The 15,884-nt window shown below is 37.3% G+C and overlaps 2 protein-coding genes and 1 long non-coding RNA gene across 6 annotated transcripts in view; all 3 read right to left on the minus strand.

The window, feature by feature from the left end:
* The window catches only part of GABA-B-R1 (gamma-aminobutyric acid type B receptor subunit 1), a 17,155-nt gene extending 15,422 nt beyond the window's left edge, over nucleotides 1-1,733 (minus strand). Inside the window, exon 1 of one of the 2 annotated variants that reach the window (XM_045759890.2) lies at nucleotides 1,431-1,733. In XM_045759890.2, the coding sequence (XP_045615846.2) occupies nucleotides 1,431-1,436 (6 nt within the window). In that variant the 5' untranslated portion in view covers nucleotides 1,437-1,733. The remainder of the gene's footprint in view (nucleotides 1-1,430) is intronic. The other variant, XM_045759891.2, reaches the window with a different exon arrangement.
* The window catches only part of LOC138354719 (uncharacterized), a 590,624-nt gene that overhangs the window by 437,159 nt on the left and 137,581 nt on the right, over nucleotides 1-15,884 (minus strand). The window lies entirely within an intron of this gene.
* LOC123768983 (syntaxin-1A) lies at nucleotides 1,959-15,311 on the minus strand. Of its 3 annotated transcripts, none has more exons than XM_045759893.2 (9): nucleotides 14,924-15,311; nucleotides 12,916-13,014; nucleotides 11,847-11,946; nucleotides 11,412-11,486; nucleotides 10,973-11,143; nucleotides 10,184-10,257; nucleotides 8,361-8,498; nucleotides 7,094-7,204; nucleotides 1,959-5,164 (listed from the first exon to the last, which is right to left on the minus strand). In XM_045759893.2, exons 1-9 carry the CDS (start codon nucleotides 14,954-14,956, stop codon nucleotides 5,087-5,089), a joined length of 879 nt encoding a protein of 292 aa, XP_045615849.1. In that variant the 5' UTR covers nucleotides 14,957-15,311; the 3' UTR covers nucleotides 1,959-5,086. The 3 variants fall into 3 exon arrangements, with proteins under 3 accessions (XP_045615849.1, XP_045615848.1, XP_069165261.1); XM_045759892.2 differs by lacking the exon at nucleotides 7,094-7,204 and adding an exon at nucleotides 6,372-6,482 and having other exon boundaries at nucleotides 14,924-15,297; XM_069309160.1 differs by lacking the exons at nucleotides 7,094-7,204; nucleotides 12,916-13,014 and adding an exon at nucleotides 6,372-6,482 and having other exon boundaries at nucleotides 4,946-5,164; nucleotides 14,924-15,103.

A 15,884-nucleotide genomic window follows, 5' to 3' on the forward strand; every position in this document is an offset into this window, starting at 1 on the left:
TTAAGTTAAGAAGGCTAGATAAGGCTGGGTTAGCTTAGTTTGGGCTAGGATATACTAGATTACAATAAAGAACAACAAGACACTGTCCTAGACGATTTACAAGTTTTAGCGCTATTGAAAAGTTTGTTTACATCGCATCAGCTGTTAACACATACACCAATGTTTATGGAGATTTAATGTATCTGAACTGGTACAAAAAAATTTTGTTCCTCCTGTTAACAAGAGAATTATACTCCGTGTATTTACATGTATAGAAAAAGAAAAAATCACCAAATCAAATTTGTTTTGAGTTGTATTGTAACGTGGAAACATATTGCTATAGCTTTGATTGGCTACTGATTATTTAAGCAGAAAGCTCTCACTGTTAATTATCAGTGTCGTTTCATAAAGCCCTTTTTTAACAGGTTGATCAGCTGAATTCAAGAAAGGATAGGCTAAAGTAATTTCTAAGTTTCGTCAATTGCTTGGAAGCTTTAGTGATTAGTTTGTTTTTGTGCAAATTGTGTTTGCTTTTAAAGTTTTATATACTGATTTGATATAGCACAGACTGTATAAAAATAAATAAAACAAAATATACAATTGGCCTATCGCATCCCTCATATATTTTCTCAGAGGGATGACGTAATTTATATGATAATGCCTTATTCAGAATTTTATAGTAAATTGTAGTTTCAAAATATTTCGTCCTTCATCCAATTCCACGGGTGTCTTTTTATAATGGGAAGACTGGCGAAAATAAAGGTGTATTGGCCTGAGATTTCAATATACCAGCATCCCTCAGTAGGTAGTCATGACAACTGTGAGGAGGTGACAGGCTTTTCTGGCGTCAATTTTCTGTTTTATTATTAACAATCTTAGGTATGCACATCAGGGTGCTGCTACCCTATTCTGTACGAAAGATTACACAGTGTGGATAAAACACTTAGCTATAAGTTCATTTAATATCCCCATCAATATCAAAGTCAAATGTTTATGTACTTTTAACTGAATAAACGTTTGAGTTTGATTTGATAATATCCCCATCTCACAGGATGGTTAGTCATACATGGAATCAGAAGAGAGCATGATATGTGAGGCTGATGATCTATAAGCCTCCACTGGTGTCTGGAAGCAACAGCCATCTTGGTCAGCGGGAGAACAATAACCTAGTTACGTTATATATGCTTTAAATTGCCTTTTGTTTAATAATCGATACGTAGCAAGAATAGCATGTAGAAGCATATAGTAACTGGCTCGGTTATTTAGAATGACACCGTAAGTATATTCACTGAAATTGTCCCCAATATATATATATGTGTGCCTGATTGCATGGACGAACCTGAGCCAGCAAGTAGCCTTTGTCCGCGAGAAACCTCCCAACAGCAATAAGTCACATCCTGCGCAGCGAAGTATATATAAGTCTTGGCTACGTTGATTGTTGAGTAACTTACCTCCATGATGGGCAGGAGAGGAGGGGTAGATCAGGTGAGGAGCATGGCGTAGGGGCTTGTCTCTCTGGAGCAGGTGCCTGCCTGACCCCTCCCTGGACGCCAACTTGGGCGCCTCTCGAACCCCTCGCTTCACTCCCACAATTGTTCCTTAATCTAGCTCTGATGCCTTCCACGACTCCCTCACTCTCGAATTAAATTATGTGATGAGGTGTAATGTAGTTTAAGAATAGTTAAAAACGCTAATAATGTGTCATTATATAGCATTTGATGTGCCATAGAGGGTTTTAAGTGAAGTATTCGGACGGAGGAAGAACTCGAGGTGGGTGGCTATCGATTCTGCTTGGAGCGCAGGCGTGGACCTGCCTTGTGGCCTTTTAATACTTAGAATTACTTGTGACACATTCAGCGTTTGTGTAAAGTGACAATAATATAATGTTTGGGGGACAGTTTCGTGTATTTTGGGTACGTGTTTTCTTCAAGAATTATTTATTTAAAGCATGAACAGGAAGATCTTACAAACATAACACATTTTCGAGACATGATTCATTCATTTATTTTTTTAAGAAAAATGCATTTTTTCTTCTTTATTGAATTGTATACAGTACAATATTATATATACCTTATTTTACAAAGGAAACGCTACATTACATATACTGCAGTTTATATAATTTTCTTTTTTACAATTCTTCATATATGAGATCAATACTGTAAACTCAAATATAATACTTTATCCTATCCTTCAAAACTTCAGTATTTTGTCTACTGAATAATCCTAACGCTTTCATATCGACACATAAAAGATAATCAGAAAGTAGCAATGTATTTTTAATTTTCTTGCATTTTATGTCAATATTAAACACTAAAAACTCATTAAATCCACTATAATGTCTGTTCTGCATAATGCTGCAATAGTGTCTTTAATCTAAATTACAAGTGCAACGTTTTATTCACAAAACTAAAATATATGCATATTATTCTCAATTTCGTTACATGCATATTCAACATCAGCCTATCATTTGTATGGAGGGTCTATTGACTAAATCTATACAATAGTTTACGCTGTTTAGAAGCTATAAATTTGACAGGCAGGTTTACCCATATTAATTGCTAGTTAAAAAAGTGGGTTTATCTCCTCTACTTTAGGTACTATATTTCGGAATAAGACATCATACACTTGTTCATTGGTCATCATTAAGAATCCCGCAACATTACAATCTGTCTGATAACATTATTGGCACAAGAATAAAAATGTAGTGAAATACTGACAGGATCAGTATACTCTGGTATACGCAAAATATATTGCACGTATTTTACAAAAATATGGCCCTCAATAAATTGATGACATTCTTTTGCATAATTTTCTTTCTAAAGGCGACACTAATTTGCCAACGTCATCACTAAAGTAAATTTGTAAGGGCTTCATGATGTGATATATACTTCAGGAATGTCAATAAATATTATCCAAACCTACAGTAAAACTCTGAGTACAATCATCTGTACATATATTTTGAGCGGTAGCGCAAAAAGGATTACAGACGGCACAAATGGTCTTAATCAGACCTCAGCAAAAATTATTACATTAACAATTACATCCCTGAGTGTACTTTAGTCCTGGACTATGTTCAGAAGTAAAATATACTTTCTGGTTGGTTTATGAGCTCTTTGTTGTGCCCTAATAACCCTCCTGCTGTTGACATGTCTTTAAAGGCTAGTCCTCAACACAAGTATTATAGGAAATCACTCGTATGGGCCAATAGGCTTTCTTGTATGGGCCAATAGGCTTTCCGCAATTTCCTTAATTCTCGTGTTCTCACCAAAAAACTATTGCTAGTCATTTATATCGTAGTTAATATCTACAAACTTTACATCACAGCTCCCCTAACTGCCGGAAATATTTATGAGTGTAAACTGGTACTCAGCTAATAATCTCACATTTATATACAAAATTGTCGAAGTCGGTTCAGATCATTAGTATAGTTTAGCTTCTGAATGTAAATTATTTACATTTCTGTAATATTTTTAGTAAAGTATTTATATATTTTACAGATTTTATGTTGATGAGACAAAAGAATATATAAGATCCTCCACAGGCTCTATATATAAGAACACAAATGACTATATAAAATCATAACTCATAAGTCAATATAAGACTTCACAAGGTAATAAAAATCATATAAAATCATAAAAGAATATACGTGATCATATAAAACCACATAAAGCATATGTATAAATTTATAAATTTAAATTCATCTCATTTAACCACCTTGTATTGTATTACCTGAACTTAATTATTATATACAATGTTAGCAAAATTCTGCCTAATGACATTAGGTATAAGTTCTGACAATTTTTTTTTATATCTACTATTTGCGAAATAGATCAATTTCACTTGTCTGGACCAGAGAAATATATAATTTTTGTGATACCAGCTATCAAAAATAGCTTGAATATATACTTATAACGAAAGATCTTATGAAACAGTATCGGCCATTACTGAATAAACAAGAATGCTATTATACTCAGTTTTAAACTAATGTAACAGTTTAAATGAGAGAGCAGTGAATGTCCAAATCATTAGGAGCTTCAAGATGTAATTTGACAAAGATTATGGGCAAGCTGGGATACCACCAGCGTGCCACTCATAACAAATATAAATAGGTTAATATTAGCATAGCTTCATTTCTGCAAATGGTATCTAGTGTAATTATCGTCAAGTACAGTCTTGTATTCCCTGAGAGCCTGTGTACAGGGGACTGACAAACTGGGATTCATAAGATTATTATGACAACGTCACACAAACATAATGTCAAGTTTAGAATAACAATGTTTCAATGAAAATTTGAGAATAGACAATTTTCTAATTGTTTTTTAAATAGGTGATAAATATATTACAAAATACAGTATATAAATAATAACAGAGATGTAAATAGATTTTAATTCTTCATATATAAACAAGCTTCATTATCTCACTCTTCACTCTTTTCATGTTGAAGGTGTATTTTACATTGCAGTGTAATAATAGTCTTTATCACACTGAAATATGACTTCAGGAATGTCAATAATTGAAATAACATCAGAATAGGTTACAATCATTGGGGCAATTATAAATTAAAATGGATTTGAGTTGTATTAAAATAAAAAGTAACTTTACTCTTATTTTTAGAAAATTAAGAAGAAACATTTTCTCAAATTTGATTAAAATTAAACCGTCCTATAGTGCTGCACAAAAAAAGAGAAATAAAAATTATTTAATAATTAAGCATAAAAGTTATTTATTACAAAAGTTAATTGGAATTAAAATATTTTGTTTGCGGCAAGTATAACTAGAGAGACGCCTTGAGGGTCCCACACACATTACCTCACAAACACTCCTAACTCGACGTTTGGCACACATGCCCGGACCTCCTAGGTAGTAACAATCAAGCCAAAACGTTGGGAGAAAAAACCCGTCCATCCACTTGGACGGCAGAGCAACTATCTTGCTTCTTGCTGATCGGCGCTCAATGTTAGGCGCCGTTCCTTTATTTCTTCCTCCCATCCTGTCTTAGTATCCCTTCCAAGTGCTATATAGTCATGCTGGCTTCGTACTTTCTTTTAACAATTACATTTCCTTACCGTGGTGCACATGCCCATCAGCCTCTACTCTAATTATGGTGCTATGATAAGGTTATTCCCAGTATCAGGGCAAGCAACAGCAGCAGAACTATAACACATATGATGATCAGGATTTTCTTCTGCGGGATAAAAGGAACAATAAATTGCAAATTAAATAAAGGTTTTATATATTATTTGTCATTATGATTCATTCCTTTATAACATGTTATTATTTGTAAACAATGCAAACAATAGTATATAACACATGACAGTTGTTCGTGCTAACATTAATGTTGAATATAATCTGAGTTGTATATTATCAAATGGGATTAAGTTAATCAGCAGATTATCAATTAAAAATATAAGTAATTCTACGGAAGTGTAAACCAAGCAGCAAAAAAAGCGATCGCTTCAATTTTGATTGAACAATAAAAGCAGTGAGAAATCTTATTTTTGTTTTGAAAAAGTAACCAGCCTATTTTATTTATAATTATTATGATAATGAGCAAGGTGTTATTCGCTTTATGGGAATAAAACTAACTAGATAGATAAATATAAGCATTATAGATTGTATTAGTAATGAGTCTGGATATGAATCCTAATTCTCTTCTGAACTTATTTTGAGCTTTAGTGCATTCACCTCTTGGTTTGAGATCCTCTTAATTTGAGTCCCAGGATTTTTCACAATATAATATCGATTAAAGACCAAAATATTTTGCTTCGATGGAGTGAAATTGTTTTACTCAATGTACGTTAATATTAATTCAAGTACTTTAATGTTAGTCACGATTGAAATGCTCTATGATAATCTAAGAAACTTTTATTTCATTCTTTTCCTTTTCACGACTGAATATTTTTGGTTTTAATGAGTTCTTCCTGGCTAGTAGAGCAACCCGTCCTCCTAAGGTTTCCCAACGTCAAAAAACTGTCGTACTAAAGTGCCTTTATCCTAACCTACCATAGGACCCAAAACTGAAAACGGGAGAGTATGTCAATTTCGCGAGCAGGCGATGAGTCACAATAACGTGGCTGAAGTATGTTGACCAATCCATACACTACAAAAATGAAGGGACGACGACGTTTCGGTCCGTCCTGGACCATTCTCAAGTTGATTGTGAATGACAATCGACTTGAAAATGGTCCAGGACGGACCGAAACGTCGTCGTCCCTTCATTTTCTAGTAAGTGGATTGGTCAACAATCAATTTCGCGAGCCGCTACCATTTTCTAATGCGATAATTTTTTGGCCTTAGTTCGAGAATACGTCAAAATGCGACGTTCTATTAGGAGGACGGGTTGAGTACAGAGCCTGACAATCTAACACTACTTCCTCCCTCCCAGTACTCACCCGGCGGGCTTTACCCTGGTACTTGAGAGCAGACTTTGTCTCCACTTTGGCACTCTCCACAAATTCCTGAGACTGTTGGACGTGGTTCTCAATTCTGTCCAGAACCTCACCCTGTTGGCGTGGTCAGGAAGCGATTGGAAATGTTGGGGGGTTGTGAAGGATTTAGGATGGATGGATTTGAATGGGATATGAAAAAGTGTGATTAGAAGATTAAAGACCGCAGCATATGACGACAATAGGATTGGGAATCACCGAGGCGGCAGCCGTGTGTTTGGAAGCCATTAATGCAAAAGTAAACAAAGGAGCAAGCACGGGAGACACATCACACAGCATTGTTCAGTGTTCAGTCATATAATTGTTTAAATCGTAGGAGATATTTGATTGCAAGAGAAATAAACATCAGAGAGGAACACAGTCGCAGAATAAAGAGGTCGTAAGAAAACCATTAATTTGAAATACCAACGACATAATGTGATTTTCAATCAGAAAGTATAGCTTCAGTTTTTAAGATATTTTCGAAGATCAAATAGTCAGGATCAGTAGGATATTGAGAAAAAGTTTTTAAATGCGTCATTTTTTGGAAGGAGGCATGCATAGAAGATGATGGGGAGGATCGCAGAGAAAATTGAGACCAGGGAAGGTGTGACAGAAGGGCGAAAGTGAGAAAGAAAAAAATGGCATTAGCATTGTGCATCAGCAACTTGATTATATTAAACTCTCACCTTCCGCACTTTACTTTGAACTTTCTTAGCTTTCTTTATATTTATCTTTGCTTCTTCTACATACTTAACAGCGCTGAGGACATGTTTTTCAATACTGTCGACCATGAGCCCCTAATGGAGTGTGGTCCAGGAGTTGGTAGAGCATGCATAAGAAACAATAACACAAGGCTTACTGGCAACTGCACCAGGAAGTCAACATATCTACTCACACAGCTTTATTAGCGAAATTCATCAGTCTTAATTTAAGACTGATGAATGAAACAAGATGAATATAACAATATTTGTAGGGATATAAACACCATTAGGTATATTCCGCTTCTCGGTATATGTACACTGAGAGTACGCTACAGTCAGGACTATGTTCAAAACTAAAGTATACTCTCTGGTTGGTCAATAAACTAATCCACTAGAGTTTGACAGACACCAAACTAATTTCAATATACTGTTAAGTATTAAATGCGTAGCCTACTTCTCAGTGTATTTATACTTAAAATAGTCCATTAAGTATGTACTTTATTAGAGATTAACTTATCTGCAAGAATTAGATGGATTTCTGCCTTATCAATGCTGTCGTTCAATAGACATTAAATATTCCAAACTTTAACCATACAGGGTATATTTATGAATATATATACCGTTTACTCTTATCCTTAACACTACTAGAGATTTAAAACATACTTGAGATTATAAACAAGGCAAATATACTGTACTTGTAATCTTGTAAACATTGCAGGAATGCTTGAAATCTTTTAAATTATACCAATTATAAATGCGAAACTATTTTATGTCTTAGCCTATATGTTCATTTGGCCCTCCATCTCTTAGCCTATATGTTCCTTTGTACCTCCATATCTTAGCCCCTTCATGTCTTAGCCAATATACTCATTCTGCCCTAAAGTAAATCTAACTTATATATAATAATAATAATATAAATATGTTTTTTAGGCTAAGTGCCTGACAGTCCGGATTTTCTTTTTTAATGGAACGATAAAGCTTCCCATTATATATAATTTTTGTTTAATTATTTTCAAAACAACTACACAAACTTGATCAAACCTAACCTAACCTAACTTAAACTAATCTAGCCTAACTTAACTTAACCTAGCCTAACCTATCCTAACTTAACCTAACCTAGCTTAACCTATCCTAACTTAACCTAACCTAGCCTAATCTATCCTAACTTAACCTAAGTCAGTAACTCATGTTTGTAATATAATAATATTAATTAAAAGTGTTGATTAGCTTGGGAAGAAGCGAGATAGCCCACCTGCGTCTCAACTAAGACCGCCATGTCCATGAAGAGGTTGTGTAGCTCTCTGATTGAAGTCTCCAGCTTGATGATGTCGTCGTGTCTGGCCTCGATGTCTGCCAAACTCTGTCTCGCTTGCTGAGTCTCCATTATAATCTGACGGTATGACGCACGTAAGACTTGCGTATTTACGAATGATTAATCTACAAAGATCTTACACTTTGAAATACAGCAATTGAGTACTTCTTGTTTTTGTGGATTCTTCGTTTAGGATAAATATTTCACATTTTAGTTATAATATGATCAATGTCTATTTATTTAGTCTTATTTGTTCATTATTTGATGAAGGGGTAGGGGGGGGGGAGGGAAGCTATATCATTAAGTCTTGATCTTAAAGTGACAGACGTATTATACGCTGTATTATTATTAAGAGTTAAAATGTCAACTGTAGTTGAAATATTATTCGGTTAATCTGGATTTTATAAGGAAAGTGAACGTTACGTTTTTCTCCTTAACAGCTATAAGATAACATGTATTTTGGTAGTTATATTTCTTATTTTTCCCTGAGTAAAACAGAATGCCTAGTGACTGGTGACCTATCGTATATCTACAGGATATGAGTTAGTTCTATCACATATCTGTAGGATATCAGATAGTTCTATCACAGATCTGAAGAATATATATCCCCTGGGTGAGGAGTATAATATCCCTCGTATCCCAGCCCTTCCGTGTGAATAAATTCCTAGTCATATCCCCCCTGGGTATAGAGGAATATATACTTTGTATCATACCTCCTGAATTTAAAGGAATAAAGGCCTTGTGTCGTACCCCTTAGGTAAAGAGAAATAAATGCAGACGATGAGTTACAATAACGTGGCTGAAGATATGATGACCAAACCAAGATGAGGAAACAACGACAATCTACATGATAATGGTCCAGGACGGACGGAATCGTCGTCGTCTCCTCATCTTCTGATGTGTTTGGGGGTAGAAATAGCCTAAGCTACTCTATTCCTTTGACATGTATTTTTTCTTGTCTCAATGACCATACTTGAACTTGTGGTTTGATCATCAGAAATAAATGCCTTGTGTCGTGCCCCTAGAAATGAAGGAATACATGCCTTGTGTCATAACCCCAGGGTTAGGAATACTAAATTATCTTGCCATACCCCCAGGGTTAGGAATACTAAATGTCTAGCCATACCCCCAGGGTTAGAAATACTAAATGTCTAGCCATACCCCCAGGGTTAGGAATACTAAATTATCTTGCCATACCCCCAGGGTTAGGAATACTAAATGTCTAGCCATACCCCCAGGGTTAGGAATACTAAATGTCTAGCCATACCCCCAGGGTTAGGAATACTAAATGTCTAGCCATACCCCCAGGGTTAGGAATACTAAATGTCTAGCCATACCCCCAGGGTTAGGAATACTAAATTATCTTGTCATACCCCCAGGGTTAGGAATACTAAATTATCTTGCCATACCCCCAGGGTTAGAAATACTAAATGTCTAGCCATACCCCCAGGGTTAGGAATACTAAATGTCTAGCCATACCCCCAGGGTTAGGAATACTAAATTATCTTGCCATACCCCCAGGGTTAGGAATACTAAATGTCTAGCCATACCCCCAGGGTTAGGAATACTAAATGTCTAGCCATACCCCCAGGGTTAGGAATACTAAATGTCTAGCCATACCCCCAGGGTTAGGAATACTAAATGTCTAGCCATACCCCCAGGGTTAGGAATACTAAATTATCTTGTCATACCCCCAGGGTTAGGAATACTAAATTATCTTGCCATACCCCCAGGGTTAGGAATACTAAATTATCTTGCCATACCCCCTGGGTGAAGATCTCAACATTGCCAGTCTCCAGCATCTGCTCCAGCTCCTCGTCTGTGGTGTCGCGGCCGGCTGTGAGTAAATAAATAAATAATAAATAAATGTTTATTCAGGTAAAGTACATACATACCAGAGGTTATACAAAAATTGATAGATTTATAGAGCTAGTACATACAATGCCTAAAGCCACTATTACGCAAAGCGTTTCGGGCAGCAAAAACATTAAAGACGAAAACTTAATCGAGTCACCACAGGAGGGAGATACGTGGAGGACGGTCAGATACATGTTGAGTATATATATAAATGTGGAGGTCAATGATACATGGAGGTTGATGAGATGCGTGGTGATACGCGTGCAAATAGGGGATAACAATATTTTGTTAGAGTACAAAACAATTATTCACAGAGTACAAAACAATTTATCACAATAAAACATGGAGTACCATTTTTAGAGTGAAACTAAAATTATGGTGCACGTACGAAGCAATTCATCGTACCACACACACATATAAAATAATTTAAATTATGCATGATTTGTCGACAGATCCTAACAATATATTCAGACAACTATTGAGAGCTAAATATTAAAGGAAACATTATGGACATTTTCTCGGCTTAACCCAATACTCACATACACCACATGACTATAAAAAGGTGTCCAAAACAGTCTATATACAATCAAAAGGAATTTAGACGTGTACATCATGTAATATTAAATTTCCTTTCCAAGATACTTTTGCCATACATCCCAGAGTTACAGCCCTTTGTATTCAACTCCTTGACTTACTAATTTTGAGCTGCCTCTGTATCCTGGCCTTGCAGCGATCGCGGTAGTTGGTCTGTATCGTGTTGTATTCCGTCATGGCGTTCACGAAGAGCCTAGTGAGGGTTGAATGTTGAGTACTCTTCATGCGGGCACTAGCGTCCTTGCTGGCCTCCTCCGGCGTCGGCTCCAACGCTGTAAGGTTCAGCGAGGAAAACTGTCTCATTATAATGATCCCATTAATGACAAATATTGTTTTCAATATTATTAGTAGTATTGTATTATTAAATAATAATTTTGATAGGCGTTATAACAAGGCATAAGGCTTTCTAGCATTTCAAGGCAAATGGGGGGACCCTTCGTCAAGCCGCCGGCTTCCTGGCCTCGTCGAGGCCACTAGTGTTACTGTCTCTCAGGTAAACTCAGGTAAACAATGACGCAATAAATCATAGACGTGATGTACCTTTGAGTTTGTTTCTTATTTTGGCGCTAGTATCTTTAACATCAGCCATGAGGTCGTCCAGCGCTTGTTTCACATCTGCAAAACACCAAACAAATGAATAACTGTGTATCTTAATAGTAACGTTTCACTGTCACTGTTAAATGTCAAAAACCACCCACGGATTTCCTGCGTACCAAAATGCCATGTTTTCAACAGATGTTCATAACATTATCTAGCTTATGAACCTTCGCTACAAACCCATATATTTGACTGTAATTGTTGGACATTTAAGTCGCAGCATAGCTAATTATAATTTTTGCTGAAGTAACAATGTGTTTTAATTGATTCAGTGTGATGAGGACGTTATTTAAAAATTTAAATTTAAATGAGGACGTTAGGATGTCCTTTAAAAATATGTATTTCACAAGAAGCTGCAGCCATCTCAGTTACACTGACTTTCATCTGGTTGAGAGGATGAGAGGATCTCGCAGTGATGTTTCTTGACAACCTCCACTTGGCTGTTGACCCTGTCAATCATCCCACGGATCTCCTCCACCTGTCAAGAGCACGGATATCCGTTACCTTCCTTTTCCTTTTAACTGATTATAGTTAAGTCTTAGCTATAATAAGATTACGGTATTAAGATATTAGTCATGAAAATATTACACAACAAAGACTATTATGTAAAAATGTTATAAGATGAAGACCTCGGACTACAGTAGTGAAGACCTCAGACTACAGCGATGAAGAGCTCAGACTACAGCAACGAAGACCTCAGACTACAGTAGTGAAGACCTCAGACTACAGCAGTGAAGACCTCAGACTACAGAGATGTAAACCTCAAACTACAAGAACATAGACCTCAAAGTACAGTGCAATAAAGACTTCAATAATATAGACCTCATAGTAGAACGCGATGAAGACCTCAAACTGCATGAATGAAGTCCTCAGAATACATAAATGAAGATCGCATACTAAATGAATGAAGACAGACTACAGCAGTGAAGACGTCAGCTTTCAACAATGAAGACCTCAGACCACACGAATCTCGGAAAAATGATTTTAATGTTTGGAATCTGAAAACAGAAAATATCTGTTTTTACCCAACGACCAGATCCTCTATGACCTTCAGACCTGACGCCTAACCCAATAGGTGCTGCCGTTTGTCGGCCAGAATTTCAAACGTGCGCATTAAAAGATGAGAATGTTGCCTTTTTTGAGCAAGCCCAGTTGCGATCTATCTGTCCCAACGCTCTTAATATTTAGACAAGCATTCAACATGTTTTTCGAGGAATACGACAACGTACAAATATGGTTTTATTCAAGTTTAGTACAATTCCTATATACAACCAGATTATCACCTGAGAGAGATCCAGACCTGACCAACAGCCTTAAAATAATTCTCAGACAGAACAACAATAACAGATCAGACATAGCAGAAGCACTTCCCATCAAACACTCCTACAATCACAAATAGCAAGCTTATAAAGAGGAACAAATGAGAGTTGTGGAGGTACAAACCAACCTGCTTGAAGAAGTCCTCCATGTCACCAAGATCCTGTTTTTCCATTTCAAGGTTGACCTGGCCAGCCACCAGCGTCTCGCCATTGTCCCGGGCCTGTGCCTGCAGCCCGCAAGGAATCATCAGACCAGTAATAACAATCATAATAAAAACAATAATGATAATTATTGCAAATACTGTTTTGAGGGTGTATTTGTTATTACTGCCCACGGGATAGGTATGGGTTGCATAGTAAATAAATGAAATAATGACAAATCTTTGTCTTCAGCGGTAGAGATTTAACTCTAGGTTTATTGTTAATTTGAGCAGTCTCAAAATATTATGATAGGATAAGAGTATTTTATTAACTCAATATATACCACTCTCTAGTTTCTCTCATTCATTTTTCTCAAATTTATAATGCAAATAAAACTAATAAAAATTATAACATACACCACTTCGTCCACAAAAGATAAGTAAATAAATATAATAACTAAATAAATGTAATAAAATTTTGAAGTTATGTAAATTTTTGTTTGTGTGTTTCTCAAGAAAAAATAATATATATATAAATGTATATATTGAAAATGTGTACTTGCGTTGGAAGAGTGATGTCATGTGTTTAGAATCCCGTTTTTTGTGCACGAGTGAAAGCTTTGGTGTCATGTGGTGTCAGAGTGTGTTTATCACAGCTCCAGCGTCCTGTGAGCTGGCGAGACAATGTCTCTCACTGTCCCCCAACACCACCACCACCACTATGCACCTCTGTGACCTGCTCATCGTATTAATACAAGTTCTGGGGCCGGGATTCATCAAGCATTTACACATCCACTTACAAAACCTGTACATCTTTCCTCAGTTATGGAGGTTTTTCCCCATAAATTCAGGTTCGAATTGTTTTGGAGAAGTGGTAACGTAACCTGTGTTTTGTTAATGCCTCGTTTCTTAACGAGACCTGATTAATGTTCATTTTTTAAAATATAGACCTCCCAATGCCCTCGTTAATGATTGTCCAAGGGGCCGTCTCCACCTTCGTACTTTAGTGATGCAAGAGTCGTGGCTGAGGCGCTGGTCCCAGGCTGGGAATTATTGATAATACAACAAGTGGTAGAGATATGTGTACGTGTATGTATATGTACTCACCTATTTGTGCTAGAGGCGGGGGGGAGGGGGTTGAACTTCGGCTCTTTGGTCCCGTCTTTCAACTGTTAATCAGCCGGTGTATAAATAGCCTATTGGATTGGTGTGTGTGTGTGTGAGTACTCGCTTATTTGTGCTTGCAGGATCGAGTTATGGCTCTTTGCCCTTGCCACTCCAGCCGATAGTAGCCTAATGCAAATAATTCTTGATCTGTTTTTCTATCAGTTTTGAGTTAGCGAAGCGACGTAAATGCATCACACATGTTTCCAGAGCCTCTGAGGGTGTGGGAGTGTATATATATACGCTGGTTGGGGGGGGGGGGATATGATGGAGTATGCTTTAATCTGAACAAGTGTAGGCTGTGTATATTTGTGTAATTTACATTATCGGGGACAGAAAGGCTTTACTTATACGTATCAAAATCTTCCTAGGCTACAATTACTCACCTTCCCCAGAATGCAACCCGCTGCAGTTGCATATAACTCCTGGGTAACCTCTTTACTGCTAGCTGAACAGAGGCATCGGGTGAAAAGAAACGTGCCCAATAATTTCTATCCCTTGAATTGAATAGCAGGGATTGAACCGGGGATCCTCAAGTGTGAGTCGAAGACGTGGACCATTATACTACAAAACTCACTGGAGAGGAAGAGGAGGCAGGTATGTGTGCAAGTACATGTGAGGGAAGGGTAAGAAAAAAAAGAGGTGGGATTGTGTGTAAATACAAGGGGAATCTGTGTGTACGTGTTAATCTCTGGCTGTTTATCTGCCTATATCTGTACTTAGTATTTATCTTTTCTACTCCGTTATATCCCTACTACATGTACGTAGTGGTCTGAACTACAAAAAGCAAAACACGTAACCCAAGGACCAGATAAACAGAGAGGCTACTCACCGCCTTGAGCGACTCCAGCCTATCCTTGATCATATTGTTGTCTGTTCCAAGCTTCCCTTGACCTGGTCGCCTTCAGCCTCCTCACCTCCCACGCCAAACTACCAGTAAAGCACTTTACTGTTCTGACAAAGTTCAATCAGTTTCCGAAGCTTGATTCGTCTTTCGCAATAACTGACTACATGTTTTCTACGAGGAAACTATATGTTTTCCTCTTTCCCTGCGTGTGTTTGCCAGAAACAAAATTAATGCGTTTGGAAGACGGAGGTAAACACGTCAAGTGTATGAAACTTTGTCGACTCGATGAGTTGCTATTGTAACGGTGATTAGCCCAGTGGATGCTCACACCCCCTAGTGACTAGTGATAGTGCCACAGTGCCACAGTGGGGATGCGTGCGCACAGCCACTGCTCCACGATGCCATCTCTCGCTTGATATTTTTTGTTTTGGTTTCTGTGTACCTTCGTTGGCCTCCCTCGTGGACGTGCGTGCCTGTATGCGCGTGTATACAATACGCTGAAGTTCAGACATATAAACATGCATGAAGACACAAAGAGTGTGTACAACACACACACACACACACACACACACACACACACACACACACACACACACATATACACACACACACACACATATACAACACTCACACACACACACACATCCGCTCAATGCATCCGCTCCTTTGCTTAATTTATTTGTGAAAGAAGTCTTCATCACCAAGGATACGGGCTGGCTGATTCCCAGCTGAGGCTTCCTCTCTCTCTAGGGGAACGGGAGCCCGTCCACACGCTACTTACATCTATATTTGTACACTCGGGCCGCTAGCCTAAACATTTAATGCTCTTTAATGAAAAAAATTAATGGTGCGCGTTTCAGGATTAACGGATATAAACGTCGATAAGTTTGATTGGCTTATATTTGTGCTTTCGTGACGGTATTAAAGCCTTGGGACTAAATGCATG

Source organism: Procambarus clarkii, chromosome 64, assembly GCF_040958095.1.
Source record: "Procambarus clarkii isolate CNS0578487 chromosome 64, FALCON_Pclarkii_2.0, whole genome shotgun sequence".
In the NCBI taxonomy this organism is placed as follows: Eukaryota; Metazoa; Arthropoda; class Malacostraca; order Decapoda; family Cambaridae; genus Procambarus; species Procambarus clarkii.

Coding starts and splice junctions, on each gene's coding strand:
- LOC123768983 (XM_045759893.2), bottom strand. CDS start 14,956: ATGATCAAGGATAGGCTGGAGTCGCTCAAGGCG. Junction 11,947..12,915: donor TGGAGGACTTCTTCAAGCAG/GTTGGTTTGTAC, acceptor TGCTCTTGACAG/GTGGAGGAGATCCGTGGGAT. Junction 11,487..11,846: donor ATCCTCTCAACCAGATGAAA/GTCAGTGTAACT, acceptor GGTGTTTTGCAG/ATGTGAAACAAGCGCTGGAC.